The 16546-nt window shown below is 34.5% G+C and overlaps 3 protein-coding genes and 1 non-coding gene across 4 annotated transcripts in view; 1 reads left to right on the forward strand and 3 right to left on the reverse strand.

Annotated features, from left to right (window-relative positions):
* LOC132644339 (uncharacterized) overlaps positions 1-9029 on the reverse strand; it is a 34934-nt gene extending 25905 nt beyond the window's left edge. The window contains exon 1 of the mRNA XM_060360934.1: positions 8690-9029. Coding sequence (XP_060216917.1) covers positions 8690-9029 — 340 coding nt within the window. The remainder of the gene's footprint in view (positions 1-8689) is intronic.
* A 1001-nt stretch (positions 9030-10030) lies between these two features.
* Positions 10031-11620, reverse strand: LOC132644340 (uncharacterized). Its single transcript, XM_060360935.1, has 2 exons — positions 11235-11620; positions 10031-10238 (listed from the first exon to the last, which is right to left on the reverse strand). Exons 1-2 carry the CDS (start codon positions 11618-11620, stop codon positions 10031-10033), a joined length of 594 nt encoding a protein of 197 aa, XP_060216918.1.
* A 759-nt stretch (positions 11621-12379) lies between these two features.
* On the forward strand, positions 12380-12452 carry TRNAR-UCU (transfer RNA arginine (anticodon UCU)). The gene has a single exon. It is a non-coding gene; the product is annotated as a tRNA-Arg (tRNA).
* A 407-nt stretch (positions 12453-12859) lies between these two features.
* LOC132645268 (annexin D4-like) lies at positions 12860-15232 on the reverse strand. Its single transcript, XM_060362167.1, has 6 exons — positions 15118-15232; positions 14472-14644; positions 14172-14390; positions 13534-13755; positions 13360-13431; positions 12860-13250 (listed from the first exon to the last, which is right to left on the reverse strand). Exons 1-6 carry the CDS (start codon positions 15161-15163, stop codon positions 13038-13040), a joined length of 945 nt encoding a protein of 314 aa, XP_060218150.1. The 5' UTR covers positions 15164-15232; the 3' UTR covers positions 12860-13037.
* Between the last annotated feature and the right edge of the window lie 1314 nt (positions 15233-16546).

Consider the following 16546-nt stretch of genomic DNA (forward strand, 5'->3'; position numbering starts at 1 on the left):
ACATATATGGAATCATAACGCAGGAATCATGCCTTTTGGACAAAATCATAAGATGAGATCAACATCAACAAATATAATAAAAAATCTTGAAACCAGCTCAGTAATCTCATAAAGATATTAAAACCATAACTTTGGAATCTCCAGAAATGGGATCATCATAATCCTTATCATGGTCCTTATAGAAAACATTCGTCTTTAGCAACATAAGGATTTTGAGAATCATGAACTGCTAGTATTTTCAAAAATAAGGTATTACGGAAGGCGTGTATGCGTTCATAAGAAAAGAATCATGCCTTTAAAAGAAAGAGGAATAGCCTTAGCATACCTTTTGGTCTCCTTAACTATTCAACGTTCATCCTTCCAAGCTCGTAAATCTACATGTAAACCATTTATACTATTGTTAGGCTCATTGTCACATGCTTATCTTAAGCCTTCAATTTAAATCCATTTAGAATCTGCCAAAATTCGGGCAGCATCTCCCATGTTTATATGCCTAGCCCGAAATCATAATATCAACAACCAATCAACAACAAAAATACCAACATCATCAACACCATTATCCATACCAATATATTTCCTAAAACATCTCACACGATGTTTTTCAAATTTCTCAACTAACCAACTTGTGATACTACTATTTAATAACTTTATTTCCGTAAAGAAGCCAAAATTGATACCAATAAGGAGAGATTCATATCTTGTCCTTGTTAGAACAATAATATATCCAATATCCACCTTGAATACAAGCCGAAATCCACCACAAAACGATACTATAATCACACCACACGCTATCCGAACCTCGATTAATACTCCGTAACTTGAAATTACTCAAAATCCTCACTTTTATATGATATATAGGCTCTCATATGTTTGATGAAATTTCTAGAGCATTTGGGAATTTTTCTTGTGAAGAAAAAATGGGGTTTTTCCCCTTATATAGTGTGCCAAAGTCGGCATCACTGTAGCATCACTGTAGCGTCACTATAGCAGCGCTGTAGCACCACTGTAGCAGTGCGACCTACTCTGTCCGTCTAACTTGTAACATCCATAATTCTCTACTCCGACGTTGTATCGATAAGCGGTTTGTTGCGTTGGAAACTAGACTCGACTAGCTTCATTTTAGGCTTTTGAAACACCTTAAAACTCCTAATATACTAGGCGATATGCCCCTCCAAAGTTGACTAAAAATCTGCCCATAATCCTGCCAATTTGTTTTTTCAAATTTTCGTCAAACTTATTTTCTTCGATTTGCTTGATCTTGAAATCTTCCGAAACTCTTCGTACATGATATTTATCACTAATCATACTTGATAATGGTCATGTCCTTTGGTTCCAAGGTTGTCCTTCCCAGTTACGACTTACAAGATCCTGATTCATCATTTACTTAAGCAATATACTTAATAATGCTTCGTTCCTCACACTCCAAAGTTGTTTTACCTAGCCATAACTCGACATACTTACATTCAAATTTAACCAGTGCTTCTCCGAGGTACGGGGTGTAACACTGAAAGTGCGGGTGTAACAGTTATCACTCGAAAAACTGCTATGATTTGAACTCTCATCATCACTGCTATTTGGTTCTTTTGGAAGAAGTAAAGACCAAGTTGCGTTTCTACTACTCGACATTGAATACGTTATAGTCTATTAATACTAGATGGCCTATGCCCGTGCTGCGCACGGGCCCAACACTTTGGATTATAGTGTATCTATGTGTATGTAGTTGTGTTTGGATAGTGATAATATATATATATATATATATATATATATATATATATATATATATATATATATATATATATATATATATATATATATACACACACATACATACTATGTTCAAAACACGATTAATATAACATTGTAGTTTGTGCTCCGTATCTAAAACCTTATTATATTCGTGTTTGCTACGAATACAAAGTCGGCAAAAATTTATTAATACTTTTTAAAAGAGAAGACTTGTTTAAAAGGAAACTATTTTTCTCTCCTTGAGATAAAACAATAGCAATATTTAAGCATTAGTTGATACTTTCAATTTTAATTCGATTAATTTAAAGGTGTAAAATACTTATTATTTTTTATCAAATTTTGATTTGGATAATTCTAATTCAAATTATTAAATTAATTTTACATATTTAAAATAAAACAAAGTAGAAATTGATTTTCTATTTAAATGAAGAAATACTGTTTTTTAATTTTTGGTAAATAATCTCGGTTTAGCTCATTTTACTTGTCATGTTGTTTTTTGCATGATTTTTTAAGGAAACGTCAATTAGAATTATAATTTGACTAATTTATCTTATTTATTATTTGATCTTCATTTGATATTAATCTCTTTTCACATTTATTAGAGTAAGAATAAAAATGTAAATTCTATCTTATTTTAAAATATAAATATTTTAAGATATTTATTTTAGTAAACATAACAAATAAATGACATGGCGGAATAGAAAATACAGCAGTTAAATATCTAGATTAGATATCAGGCTAATATAAGAAAAGAAAGGAAATTGTATGTATTTGGCTACTTAACCTTTTGAAGAAAAGCAATAATATGGGGTCCATGTTTTTTGCCGTGCAGTAATTTCATTTGCTCCAACTAATGGGTTGATACGCATATGGGAATGAATCCACTATTATTGACTTGATGGGGATACTTTGGGAATGGCATGAATATTGTTTGATTTTTTAATATACGGGGTGCGCGTTTTTTTTTAATATGGGGTTTACTTTTTTTTTCCATGAGTTTGGAGAGGGTGGGATCCACTTTTTTTTATGAGTTTGGAGAGGGTGGGGTCCACTTTTTTTCCTTTTTTTTTTTTTTAAATATTGCTTGGGTGACTGACGACGAAGCATGAGTAAACCGATGCTTCTATATAGTAGAAAAATAGAAATATAATAAAGTATTTCTATCTACATTTTTTGCCTTTAAATAAAAAAGTAGGTGGGACCACAAATGATTTTTTTGCCCTTAAATAAAAAAGTGGGACCAAAGGACGGACGATGATCTTGCTTATAAACCGGCTCTTCTATATAGTAGTAAAATATAAGTATTTTAAGTATATTTATTTTAGTAAACATAACAAATAAATAACATGGCGGAATAGCAAATACAACAGTTCAATATCTAGATTACATCTCAGGCTAATATAAAAAAAAAAATTGTATGGTTTGACTACTTAACCTTTTGAAGAAAAGCAATAATATGGGGTCTATGTTTTTTGCTGTACAATAATTTCATTTGCTCCCACTATTAGGTTGTGGGGTCTATGTTTTTTGCTGTACAATAATTTCATTTGCTCCCACTATTAGGTTGATACGCATGTGGTAATGAATCCATCATTATTGATTTAATGAGATACTTTGGAAATTACATGAATATTGTTTGATTTTTTAATATTGGATGCACTTTTTTTTTTGACATTGTTTGTTTTTTTAATATGGGAATCACCTTTTTTTTTTCAAATTGCTTCATTTTGTTAATATGGGGTTCCACATTTTATTTTATTTTTAATATTAGTTTGTGTTTAATATTGGGCCCACACTTTTTTTTAATGGACTGACGACTAACGACGAAAAAGTAGCCAACCGGCTCTTCTATATAGTTAAAAAAAGAAAGGGCTACTTATATAGTTGTAAACCCCCATGTACCCCTAGTTGGCCTAGTTGGGAGGGAGGGGGGTGTTCTTTATGACCCTACCTGCTTACTTTATATAAAAAAAATATTAATCTTCATCGGACATCTCACAGTCCGAATTCCACTTGGATCTAAATCTTGTGCTACCATGTACACCATATTCTACCCTAAGGTAACGTATTTGCATCCAATTATTCTCTTCGCGAAAACGGTTAAGAGCAAAATTAAACTCTTGTGGAGTTCCACGAGGCATTGACATAGCACGTTTTTTTAGGCGTTTAAGTCCTACTGACGCTAACTTTTGCTCCAGTGCTGCAGCCTCCCTAACACGTCAATCCCATTCCACTCTCATTTTATTATTGTATTCTCGATTGAATGTTTTGTTAGAGTTATTTGAGTATTGAAAATCATCATCTAGTTTCCATGTCCTACCCATTGCTTCGAATATGTTTCCTGGGGTAAAACATGTAATAGAATCAAGATTACCAAATTGTGTGTAGAATGACATGACAACTCGTTTTAATGTGAATGCTTCCAGAAATTATCAATCATGTCATATATAGTACTTCATTATTTGACTGTTTTAATATAATTCTCACTTGTATTGCGCACTATTTTAATGCGCAATGTAAGTGGTGATTTGACAACACACCACACATGACAATTTCAGGAATCTATGACACATAAACACTTGATTTGACAATATAATGTTGTATTATTTAACCGTTTTAATATGATTCTCACTTGTATTGCGCATCATTTTAATGTGCAATGTAAGTGTTGATTTGACAACATATCACACATGACAATTTCAGCAATCTATGACACATAAAGACTTGATTTGACAATATAATGCTGCATTATTTGACCGATTTAATATGACTCTCACTTGTATTGTGCACCATTTTAATGCGCAATGTAAGTGTTGATTTGATAACACACCACGCATGACAATTTCAGGAATCTATGACACATAAAGACTTGATTTGATAATACAATGCTGCATTATTTGACTGTTTTAATATCACTCTCACTTGTATTGCGCACCATTTTAATGCGCAATGTAAGTGTTGATTTGATAACACACCACGCATGGCAATTTCAGCAATCTATGCCACAACGTGTGTATGAAGTTAGGACACGTTATTACAACGGTAAGGGTGGAAACGTGCATACCGTTCATGAGGCAACAAGAACATGCACTTGTGGTATGTGGCAAACGTACCACATGCCGTGTTCTCATGCTGTAAAGTGCTTCGAGAGAATGAAAAAAACGGTAACAAGTTATGTGGCGGCGGAATACAAGGTCCGCAGTTACCTTAGAGCATATTCCGGCCAATTCCACCCATTTGGTAATGAAGCTTATTGGCCAAACGAGCCGTTTTCGATTGTTGCTAACAAGGATTACATCAGGAAATTGGGCATCAACTCACGGAGTCATAGACCCAATCAAATGGATGTTAGTGAATGAACTTACTCTCGCAAGTGCTCTACATCTAAGCAATATAGCCATGACAAGCGTTCCTGTGGGCAAAAAGGCCGTGGTGGTACAAGCACGTCTCGAAGTAATAGAGCCTCTAGAACTTGAAGATTGTATTGTTATTCTAGTTTAGTATTGTATTGCTTTGAATTAGTATTGTAATTTAATGGGTTGGCCCAAAAAAATCAAAAAATAATAATAAGGCCCAAATTTGTGAGGGATGGCCGGCCAACATGGCCCAAGACCATGATTTTATTAATTATCCATGTGATAATTAATATAAAGGATCAATTAATGAGTCATATCTCATTAGAAACTTCAAGAACACTTGAGAAAAAGGAAAGAAGGAGAAATCTCCAAGGCCATTTCGGCCAAGTGCAAATATTGACAAGAAAATTGACAAAAATTTCTTCAAAAATTATTTTCTACCAATTAAAGGATTCCTAGCAAGGTGGAGTGGTCTTTGGAGCAAGAAAAATTCATATTCTAGCAAGTTGCAAGACTTAGCTAAGTGAAAGATCAAGGAAGAAGGTAAGAACTTATTCTTTACATGTTATGGATATTTTTGCATGTTGTAGTGTGCAAAAGTGAGTGAAATTCATGAATAGCAAGAATATAATTGTGTGGCGGTGAGTTGTATATCACATGTATAGCCGTGTATATTTGGTGAATCATGAATGCATGGTGAGCAAGTTTTATTTAGTATGTTGGTTGTTGTGTTGCGGATTTTATATTGCAAACAAAAGCCTAATGAGCTTAGTGAAGTATTAGTAGTTGGAGGCTTGTCTTGGAAGATTATGTAAATTGAATATTATGTTCTTACATGTATGGAAGATAATGATATTAGTATGGTGTTGTTGGAATATATATTATAAGGTTGTTATTGTTTTCATTGGAGTTGGAAGGTTTTGAAAGAAGTAGTAAGTTGATTAAGTTGTTATAATGTATCTTGGATTGAATATGGAAATTGTTGGTGTGGTTGAGTTATGTTAATAGTTTGGCCGGGTTTGAATTCCCGGGTTGTTGTTGATTGAAAACTTGCTAGGTAAATGTTGAGGATGGTGTATTTACAGAGGAAATGCTGCCGAAATTTCGGTAGCCAAGTGTTTCCTTAAGATTCTAACTCTAAGTACCCTAATGAAAGTTTGGGTAAATGTGACCAAATCGCAGATTTTGGCGGATTTGCAGCTTGAATTCGGAATAGCAAAAGAAGCGGAAAGAGGTATGTAAGGCTTCACCCTTCTTTCTATGGCATGTCTTAGTTGAAATAAGTTGGGTACGAGCCTCGGGGACAACTCGGTTCCCCGGAATCCGCACCTAAAGTTTTCCACTTTTTGTTCAATAGAATTGAACTAGAAAGTGTGCCAATTGTTGGAAAAACCTCCTCCACCCTTAGAACTTGTATAAATGGGACCCGATTACCCTAAGACCCTCACAAGTAACGCTATGACACGTAACATACGTAAATCGTATACGCTACCTCATCCGGCCCGAGGTGGGCCCGCTACTCTCGGATTTTTCCTTACAGTCTTGCTTGACTTACTTGAAGTGAATCCAAAGGGAACCTTTGATCCCGATTTCGTTACCAAATGATAAATACTATGACTCCTCTAACGAGGGCACTTCCATGACGATAATGATAACAATGATGTTAGATAAGAGAATATGCCTATGATACGTACTACCGGAACGACTCTATGACTAAGATGACTAAGCTAAGTATCTTATGTAAACATGAAAATGATAAACTAATTTTTGAATATTATTTATATTTCCTAGCTATGACTTTATTTTCTAAAAGATTTCAAAGTCTATGAACTGTCATCTATGATGCCCCGATTTCATTCTACGTTTACTTTAATATTATTCCCCGTTGATAGTCTCACCTTAAAATACTCGTTCCTTCAAGGTGAGACAAAGCGATCACGAGTGTTCTATAATATAATTGGAGGTCACCGACCTTACGTCACTCCGATGACTACATGATTCTTCTTTGGGCTTTCCTGCGTGCCTATGAGACATATGTATATAGGATACGTAAATGCATATAAGACATGTAAATGTATATAAGATATGTGTATATATTTTTAAAATATTCACATGACGAAAGAGCTAGAGCGCTATAGACGCTGATACATGCACATGACACACGTATATGTATATGATAAAAGAGCTAGAGCGCTATAGACGTTGATATATGTACATGATATATGCATATGTATACGGGGGAAATGGAGGTAAGGGCAGAGCGTTATGAACGCATATCCACCTGATCAGTTGGCATTACATGATATGATATCGTCCCGGACGCGTGATGCCCGGACGCGGGATGTGTATATTTATGGTTAAATGGATCGGCTGCCGACGCCTCGGCAATATGAGATGTCCTATTTTATATGTATATGTATATGAACAAGGAAAGATTCTTAAAGGAAAGCTAAGTACGCATAGCACCTGCCAAGGGTATATATATATACAGGTTATGTTTCTATCCCAGGACATGTGTTGTAACTCTCTTATGTCATTATACATGATTCATATTTTCTGTATATTACTATTCATGCCTTACATACTCGGTACACTATTCGTACTGACGTCCCTTCTTGTGGACGCTGCGTTTCATGCCGCGCAGGTCAGCAGACAGGCGGATTTGATACTTAGAAGCTCTACCAGCAGTGTTGACAGTGCTCCAGTTATTCCGGAGCCTCACTTCCTTGGTACTATTTTGTGTATATATATTCGGGCACGGCAGTACTCAGCCCTTTCTATGTATAAGTGTACTACGTCTAGAGGCTCGTAGACAGTTATGTACAGTCAGTTAAGTACAGTTAGATATATGGTGTTTTGGCATGTTAATGTTGATGTATAAGTGATAACGAAGTTTATTAGTCTATGTTCAGAATGACGCCGCTAATGTTAATGTTCAAAAAAAAAATGGCTCTGTTTACATGGCTTGCTAAGAGGTAAAGGTAAAACGATAGACAAGGGGTGCTCGGTACAAGTATCGGGTACTCGTCACGGCCCCTAGACGGGTCGTGACACAAACAAAACTTACTTCGAGACACTTTATAACCCCTAAAACGACGATCCAAACGTATAGGTATACTTGATGTAATGAGCCGATATTATTGTACGCAAAAAAAAAATATTAAGTTCTATATAAAATATTAATATTCCGGCGTTTTGAAACATGACTAATTTTCGGTTAAAGTATGAAAAAAACTTGAATTTTAAAAGCATTGGCCAATGAACAAAGGGGCTGGGATTTTTATGTAACCCCTATTGCGCACATAATTCATGCGCAATAGGACTTTACTGAAAATTTGCAGTTTGGTCCTATTGCGCACGAATTTCATGCGTAAAACTTAATTTTGTTACTTTTTTTTTATTGCCACTATTTTGGTTCCAAATGTTATTTTTTAGCCTACTTAAGTCTCGGACTCCACTGAATTATAAAAAAGTATTTGCTATAGTAATAATATAATTATTATCTTCATACTATGAGAATATATAACTTAATTTTTCTTTTTCCAATTTCATGGTACGTACATATTATTGACTCCTTTGATTTTAACCTCCACATCCACCACCACAGCCTCCACATCCACCACCGCAGCCACCACCTCCGCCGCCACAACCACCACTGTAAGAACTAGTAATAACAGCAGTAGTGGCCACTGTTGCTGCAGCAGCACCTAAAATAACCATACCACCATCTCTCATTGCTGTGTTCTTGGATGTAATTTCACCCTTTTCAACATCGCGATTCGCTTGTATAGGCGGAGGAGGAGGGGGAGCACCACCAGTCAGAGGGCGGTTCTTGTTCTTTCGGCCACTTTTGCAAAGACAACACAAAATCAAAATTAGAGCTGCCACAGAGCCACAGACTATGAGTGCAATTGCATATGCTTTCATCTTGTAATTGGTACTCTGCTAAAAATCCTTTGTCATGCTTTTATTTATAGCAACAGATTGCGCAACGAAGTTAGTGCAGCTTGCATATTAAATTTCTATAGAAGTTTACTCATGAGGAAGATTAAAAGATTCTACCGAATAAGTAGAGCTTGGAAACTTGATGGAAAAATCTCTGTATTACACTTTTGGTTCCCTTATAAATATTTTCTTATAGCATCAGAAATATGAAAAGAGAGGCAAGACCAAGGCCTTATTTTAAGTCGTCACAATTTTGAGATTGTAGTTGAGTGGAGGACAAGAAAGACGTGGCAGTTTCTTTGAATCTTTCTCGTCTTTAATTGCATGGAACTAACCATGGAATTAAACAAGAGAAACATTCATGGGCGGGTTGGGTCAATTTTCGGTGGTCATAACGCGTTAAATCAGTAAATGAGCCACGACCCGGTCAACCCAAAGTTTGCTTAACTCGCAATGAATTAGATGATTACGGCGAATGATCAGTCAAATCATTGGTCATAGGTCCGCAACAAAAGCCCAAACGTATTAAATTGTTGATCTTATAGTGAATTAGTGATTGAATGAAAATAACATGAGTTTAACACAGATTTGTGATTCGAGATTTTTATCTATACTCCATTTATTTCATTTATGTGGCACAATTGAAATTTCGAGATTGAAACTATTAAATTTTAACCGTGAATTTAGACATAGAAGCTTTAAGTTTTTTGAAATAAAATTTGGAAATTACCAACCCATATAATGTATACAATTCGACATGGTAACTAGCATAACCTTTTCATAGAAGACATCGACAGGCTTATTTGAAGATCTAAGCTTGAAAATAAATAGAGAGGTCACTATTTAAAGTGCTCTACAAGTTAATGCAACATTCAAAAATATAATACTACTAAAATATTAATTATTATATAGTACATTAGAAGTAGCCACAGTAGAAAACAGAAAAAAGAAGACAGTTTTAACTGTTTATAGTCTCCACCACCTCAAATTCCAGCGCTGCCACCGCCCAAGCCAGCAGCTCCACCACTACCACCCCAGAAGCTCATCCCTCCACCACGACCACCACCCAAACCCCTGATCCCCCAGTCACGGCGAGCACTATTACTCGTAACAGCAGCCTTTTCGACATCACGAGGAGCATGAACAAGCACATTATCCCGAGTCACAGGCTGATTCTTTGCCTTTCGGCCACTACAATACCAGACTAAAATTACAGCTGCTACAGAGCCACATGCTATGAGTGCAACAACATATATATGCTTTCATTTTCTAATTTTGTAACTTCTTACATAATTGCTACTGTGCTAGAAACTCTTTATTCTCATGCTTTTATAGCACCAGATTGCGTAACAATTAATAAGGTACTGCAGCTTCAATTTTATACAGAAATTTGTTGAACAAGTTCTTATAAGGTTGTACCAGGTGTGAGCTAGAAAACTAGTTGGAAAATTTCTACAGTGGACTTTTGACAACCTTAAAATTTTTAAGGGGTATATTTATATTTTATTATTACAGCAGAAATATAAAATAGAGGATACTTAAGGATTTTTTTTTTTTTCGGCTTAGACCAAGACTTTTTAAGTCGATCTTCACAATTGTGCATTTGTGATATTGTAGTTGAGTGGAAGAAAAGAAATGTGGCAGTTCTTTTGAATCTTTCTCTTGCTTAATTTCGTGGCTAGTACTTCGTTAACGCATAAGTTGATTTCATAGATGCCCGCTTAACTTTTATTTTATTGCATCAAACTATTTTTATAATATAACCATTATTCAATTTTGATCAAGTATATATTACAGAAAGTCTTTAGCAGGTTCGTTATATTCACATCCACTTTTAAGGACGCGATCACAATCTATGCAATAAAAAATTAAAAATGAGAAAAAGAAATCAAATAAATACAGTAACAAAATATTTCAGCATGAATTCTCGGGCATGATAATCTATTAAGTAGTTTTTATACATCTCCAAGCGTAGAGAGTGAATGTGAATAAACTCTATTCACTGAAATCATAAGTGTAACTGCATTGCCTATACATTTTTAAAGTTGCTCTATATTGTTTTTTCTCATACTATCAGAATATATAATTTAAATTTTCAATCTCATGATACATAAAATTATTTACAAATTACATCTTATCCTTGTTATCCACAGCCTCCAATTCCACCACCCCCGCCCCTGCATCCACCACAGCCACCACATCCTCCACCACTCGTTCCCCCCTTCGCCACCACAGCCACCACTCATCCCCCCTACACCACCAGTCGTCCCTCCATCATCACTACCACCACCACCATTGTAAGCACTAGTGATAACGGGGGCAGAGGCAACTATAGCAGCAGCAGCTCCTACAATAACCATTCCACCATCTCTCATTTCTTTAATTTCGCCTTTTTCAACATCGCGATTCGCTTGTATAGGCGGAGGAGGAGGAGGAGGAGCACCAGTTACATTCCGGGTACTCACAGGGTTGTGGCTCTTTTTCTTTCGGCCACTTTTGCAAATACAATACAGAATCAAAACTAAAGCTGCCACAGAGCCAGAGACTATGAGTGCAATTGCATATGCTTTCATCTTTTAATTGTAACTTATTAATTGATACTCAGCTGAAAACTCTTTGTCATGCTTTTATAGCATCAGTTTGCGTAACCAAGGAACTGCAACTTCAATTTTCTATACAAGTTTACTCATGAAGAGGGTTATAAGATTCTCCCAAATTAGAGCTTGGAAACTAGATGGAAATTCTCTACTGTAGACTTTTGGCTCCCTTTCAAGTTTTATAAGTGTGTGGTTATATTTTCTTATAGCATCAGAAATATAAAAAGAGGGACAAGACCAAGGCCTTATTTTAAGTCGTCACAATTTTGACATTGTAGTTGAGTGGAGGACAAGAAATACGTGGCAGTTTCTTTGAATCTTTCTCTTGCTTATAATTCCATTCTTAGTACCTAGTACATGCATGAATTTTTTTATTGAAATATTAAATCAATAATTTCTGACGGAATCTAGCTGATAAAATCTGTCGAAAATGTAACAACGAGCCAAAGTTCGATGAATTTCATCGTAAATTAGCGATTTTCTAGTAGTGAGCCAGTTAAAGATCTGAAACGAGTCATTGTCCATAATTAGTAGTATGAGTTTTCCTAAATCCTAGAGAAGCATGATAGTTTTTCTTTCAAAACTTCTGAGTGTTTATTTATTGTTTCGTCGATTTTTTAATATTTATTCTTGCGATGGTTTTCTATAGCCAGTTTCCGCTCGAGTTTCACTAGTTGGTTCTTAGAATTAGTTCCTAGTAATATATAAAGGTCTCTGTTTGATGCAAGGACAAAGGCGCCCATGGCCTAATGGATAAGGCGCTTGACTTCTAATCAAGCGATTGTGGGTTCGAGTCCCACTGGGCGTGAGCTTGTGGTTGTGGCATTATTTTTTTCGTTTGGTAGATGACATGAATTGAATATAAATAATTTGTAGACCTTATCCTAATTTGTTTGGAATTGAGATTAATTATTGTTGTTGTTTTGTTTGATATTTTTGCCCCTTATCACTATAAATCAATTCCATAAATATCTAAGATCAATTCTTTTTTATTTAATTTATACCCAGTAGATCGCGATGTTTTAGATATATTTATACTCAACGAGACAATGTTATTACTCATATATCGGATAATTTTAATCTCTTGATTCAATAAAGATTTGTTTTTTTTTTCTTTTTTCCGAAAGAAGAAACTTTTAAAGAAACAAAGATTTGAAACAACATAAGGGAAGAATGTATCAACCAAGAAGAAAGACAATGTCGAGACTCAATGGCTCATTTGAAATTAAAGTTGAAATTACTCATTTGAAATGGAAACATTAAAATCATACATAAATTAAGCAAGGACTTCAAAAACAAAATAAAGCAAAGGGGAAATTAAACAAGCATTTGAAAACATAGAACGTACTAACTGATGGAAAATTTGGATATGCCGAAATCTGGCCTAAATTAATTAGTCAGATTTTGCAATTATGGTGAGCAAGAAATCCTTGTAGCTTCCATTGGCAACTTCTTCAATCTTTGCAGCCAAGGTAGTTCCATATTTGCTCTTGAATTCTTCTTTGATTAGCTTCATATCTTCGTCGTCTGCTCTTGTAACTATGACTCGGGTCACAGAGTCTTTAGCAGTTTCATCCACATCCAATCTCAAGGACGAGATCAAAATCTATGCAATATAACGTTGAAAATGAGAAGAAAAAAAATCACTTAAAACATTTCAAACAAAAAGGGCAGAAATACAAGAATGTACGATTCATGGTTGATATTATATTTACCTTGCTGAAGTATGCTTGAGGTGCACAAAGGCATTGCACTACTTGTTTCAAGATCAAGTCACCATCAAGATCCTGAAGAAAATATTTAGATTATAGATCATCTTAAATTAATAGCATAAAAATTTATGAATGATCAGGGCATAGAAGTTGAACTGTTTTTTTTTTTTTTGTTACCTCGTCCAAGAAGTTGCCGGTCAATTCCTTGTAGTGCTTATAGATGGCCTTAAGATGGAGCTTGCTTCTGTGTGAGAGGATCCTCACAATCTCTTCATTCTCAATCAGCTTCTTCTTACCATCTTTTATTGCATTCACAAACACCTTTGCCTCAGCTTTTGCGAGATCTTCATTCACTCTTGGCCCTTCATAACGGTAGGAACTCACAAGAGCAACTAGAAGCTGTTTATCATAACAAAATGGTAAATTAGTAAATACTGCTGACAATAAATATCTCTATTATGAGGATTCATCATAAATTGATAAGTTTTACCCTGACCAATCGCAGAATAACTACAACAATAATAATAATTTCTAAGGAGAATAATAACAATGGGCATATATGAAAAGAATTGAAAATTGCGGCCAAAAAAAAAAAAAGTAAATTTATAAAATGATCTATGAGCTTATTGAAATTGTCAGATAAAGTCACTTATGTTATTTTTATATCAATAAACTCACTCAACTTATACCATATTTCCTATAACTCTGGGTGGATAACCCCATTGTTTCACATGAAATCTGACCTAGACGAGCCCCATAGAATAAAATTAGTGCATACGACTTAAAGCATAAAAGAAAAAACCAAGAAGAAACACCTTTCTTTCGTGAGTTTTGATATGGTGAGCAATGTCTTCCTCAATTGAGTGTTCAAAAAGGGAGTGATAGGCTTTCCTCGCACCCAAAAGGTCCTCAGAGGATCGAGTGCAAGCAGTCTCAATGAGAACATTATGTTGAGGTACTTTCAACAACAATGCCTCCTTAAACAAACGAGCATCCCTTTCCCATGGGTGCATTGTGTACAGCACCACTGCATCCTACAATATTAAACACATATTTCTTAACGTTATTCTATTTTTACATACGACGTCAATTTTTTGTTTGCAAACAAAATGTACCTTAAGACGCAAAAATTCTTGACGAAGCTGAAGGATATGTTGATCATTCCATCTCTGGAATTGACGTTCATCTTCTGTGAAGAATCCAGGGGTGCTTACCCTGTAGGATGCCCTCTGATGGGGATTCCATCTTCCCAATAATGAGATGAATAAATTCTCATCCACACCGAGTCCTACAAATTTGTATTTATAAAATTGAATCAGAAAATATCAATTTCCAATTAAAATTGAACTCACTATATGCACTGAAGGAAATCATTCTAATTACATTCTCAGGCAACACCATAGCATATGGTGTTGGATGTTGCATTTGTTACTGGAGGATTCAAATAGAGCATTTAGTAGAATGTTCAGTTTTTAATTTTAGTAAAAGTCTAATAATTTAATTGTAAGAGGTGTTTACTAACTTTGTTTACGTGACTATGTAAAGGCTTATAATCTGTGTTTACATGGGTATATAAAGGCCCGAGATTACTGAAAATTTATATGAGATAAAATTTCAATCATATTCTCAACCTTGTTGCGTGCATTTCTCTTAGCGAAATCATAACATATAGAACGGCCGTATTAGATAGGCTAAAGGTTAACGAAAAACTTTTAATGTGTAATTAAAATTTGCTAAGAGGGAAATGTATAAGAGAGGAACCTGAGAAAGCCTTGGTTAGAGCTGCATATGCATTAGCCTCTGACATTTTCTTCTGTAATTTGTCTTTTGAGTTTTTTTTTGTGTGTAAAAAAGAGAGAAGATAGTTGAGAATTGAGGTGTGGGACTTGTCATTCAATTCGAACTATATTTATATTGGTTATTAGGGGTACTTCTGTCATTTAATCAATTACCAGCCGGGTATCTAAGTTTGGCTAAAGCTGAAAAGACCAAAGTAGCCCTTGGTGTATACCATTAATAGCATTCATTGATGTCGTTTAATTAATAAAACAATGAATATAAAATTATAAAGACGTGGCCATTTAATTCTTGCACCTTCCCTTGTTCATGAAAATACAGCTAGTAACGCCTTGTGTTATTTAAAAAATTAATAGTCAAAGTCTTTAAGTACATTATTTAATTAAGTTAAATCTCTATGATATCTTTTTAGTTAATGTTAGTAAATGAATATATGCTTTTATTGCTTTATTTATTTACCATGAGCCTCGCACGTCCTAGTTTAATGAGTATTAGTAGTAATTAATGAAGACGTCCAGAATAGTTTATTGTAGTTTAAACTGATATTACCAGCGGTTTATATGTACTATCTTGTAATTAACTTTAGCTGTTATAACTTATTTAATAAAAATCGTTGTCGATCGAGTTAATTATATCAGTTCCATTAATTATCTTTCTCCAATACGATGCTTCTTGTGATCTCATAACCAAACACTTCTATTTATGTCTTTGGAGATTTTCAATAAGTAATTGTTTCTTTTTTTTTTTATTTAACTTCTCTGAAACATGTTTTAAAAAGCAAAATGACAAGCTGAAAGTGGATCCAACTATATAAGAAAAGCGAGGAAATAAATTATCTTGTGATGATATATATATACACATATATATATAAGATCTAAAGTTCAGAGTCAGTGGATTCAATATGCGTTATATCGTGTCGAAAAGGAAATGAAGGGCATAACTGCTCTATTTGTAATAGTTTAGGGTATTCTTGTGCCAAGCGATAAGGGTTTTTTTGTGCCAAAACGCAAACGAATTGCATATTGTTCTATTTTCAATAGTTTGCTCGGGATTATTTTGACCCTTTTTTATGTAATTTCATCAATTAAATTTGTGATTGTTTAACAATCACTTAAAAATTGTCCTTTACTAAAATCTTACTTTACATATAATGATAGTAAACAAACATCCGGGAAATTAAAAGGACAAAAGTAGAACGAATATATTGGAGAGAGTTTACAAATTACGACATGTTTCTCCATAAAGAAACAAGAAGACAATGTCGTCATCCAAGTTTTTTTTTTCTCTCGTGGTGTTAGGTATGCGTTTTGGGCATCAATTATTTAATTCGCGTTGCATAAAAAAATAAAAAAAAAACACTCTCGACTCAAACTCGACACTTAATTAAAAGTGA

The sequence above is a fragment of the Lycium barbarum genome, chromosome 6 (genome assembly GCF_019175385.1).
Source record: "Lycium barbarum isolate Lr01 chromosome 6, ASM1917538v2, whole genome shotgun sequence".
NCBI classification, from domain to species: domain Eukaryota; kingdom Viridiplantae; phylum Streptophyta; class Magnoliopsida; order Solanales; family Solanaceae; genus Lycium; species Lycium barbarum.

Coding starts and splice junctions, on each gene's coding strand:
- LOC132645268 (XM_060362167.1), bottom strand. CDS start 15,163: ATGTCAGAGGCTAATGCATATGCAGCTCTAACCAAGGCTTTCTCAG. Junction 14,645..15,117: donor TCTAACCAAGGCTTTCTCAG/GTTCCTCTCTTA, acceptor ACAAATTTGTAG/GACTCGGTGTGGATGAGAAT. Junction 14,391..14,471: donor AAGAATTTTTGCGTCTTAAG/GTACATTTTGTT, acceptor TTAATATTGTAG/GATGCAGTGGTGCTGTACAC.
- LOC132644340 (XM_060360935.1), bottom strand. CDS start 11,620: ATGAAAGCATATGCAATTGCACTCATAGTCTCTGGCTCTGTGGCAGCT. Junction 10,239..11,234: donor TGGAGGATGTGGTGGCTGTG/GTGGATGCAGGG, acceptor CTGGTATTGTAG/TGGCCGAAAGGCAAAGAATC.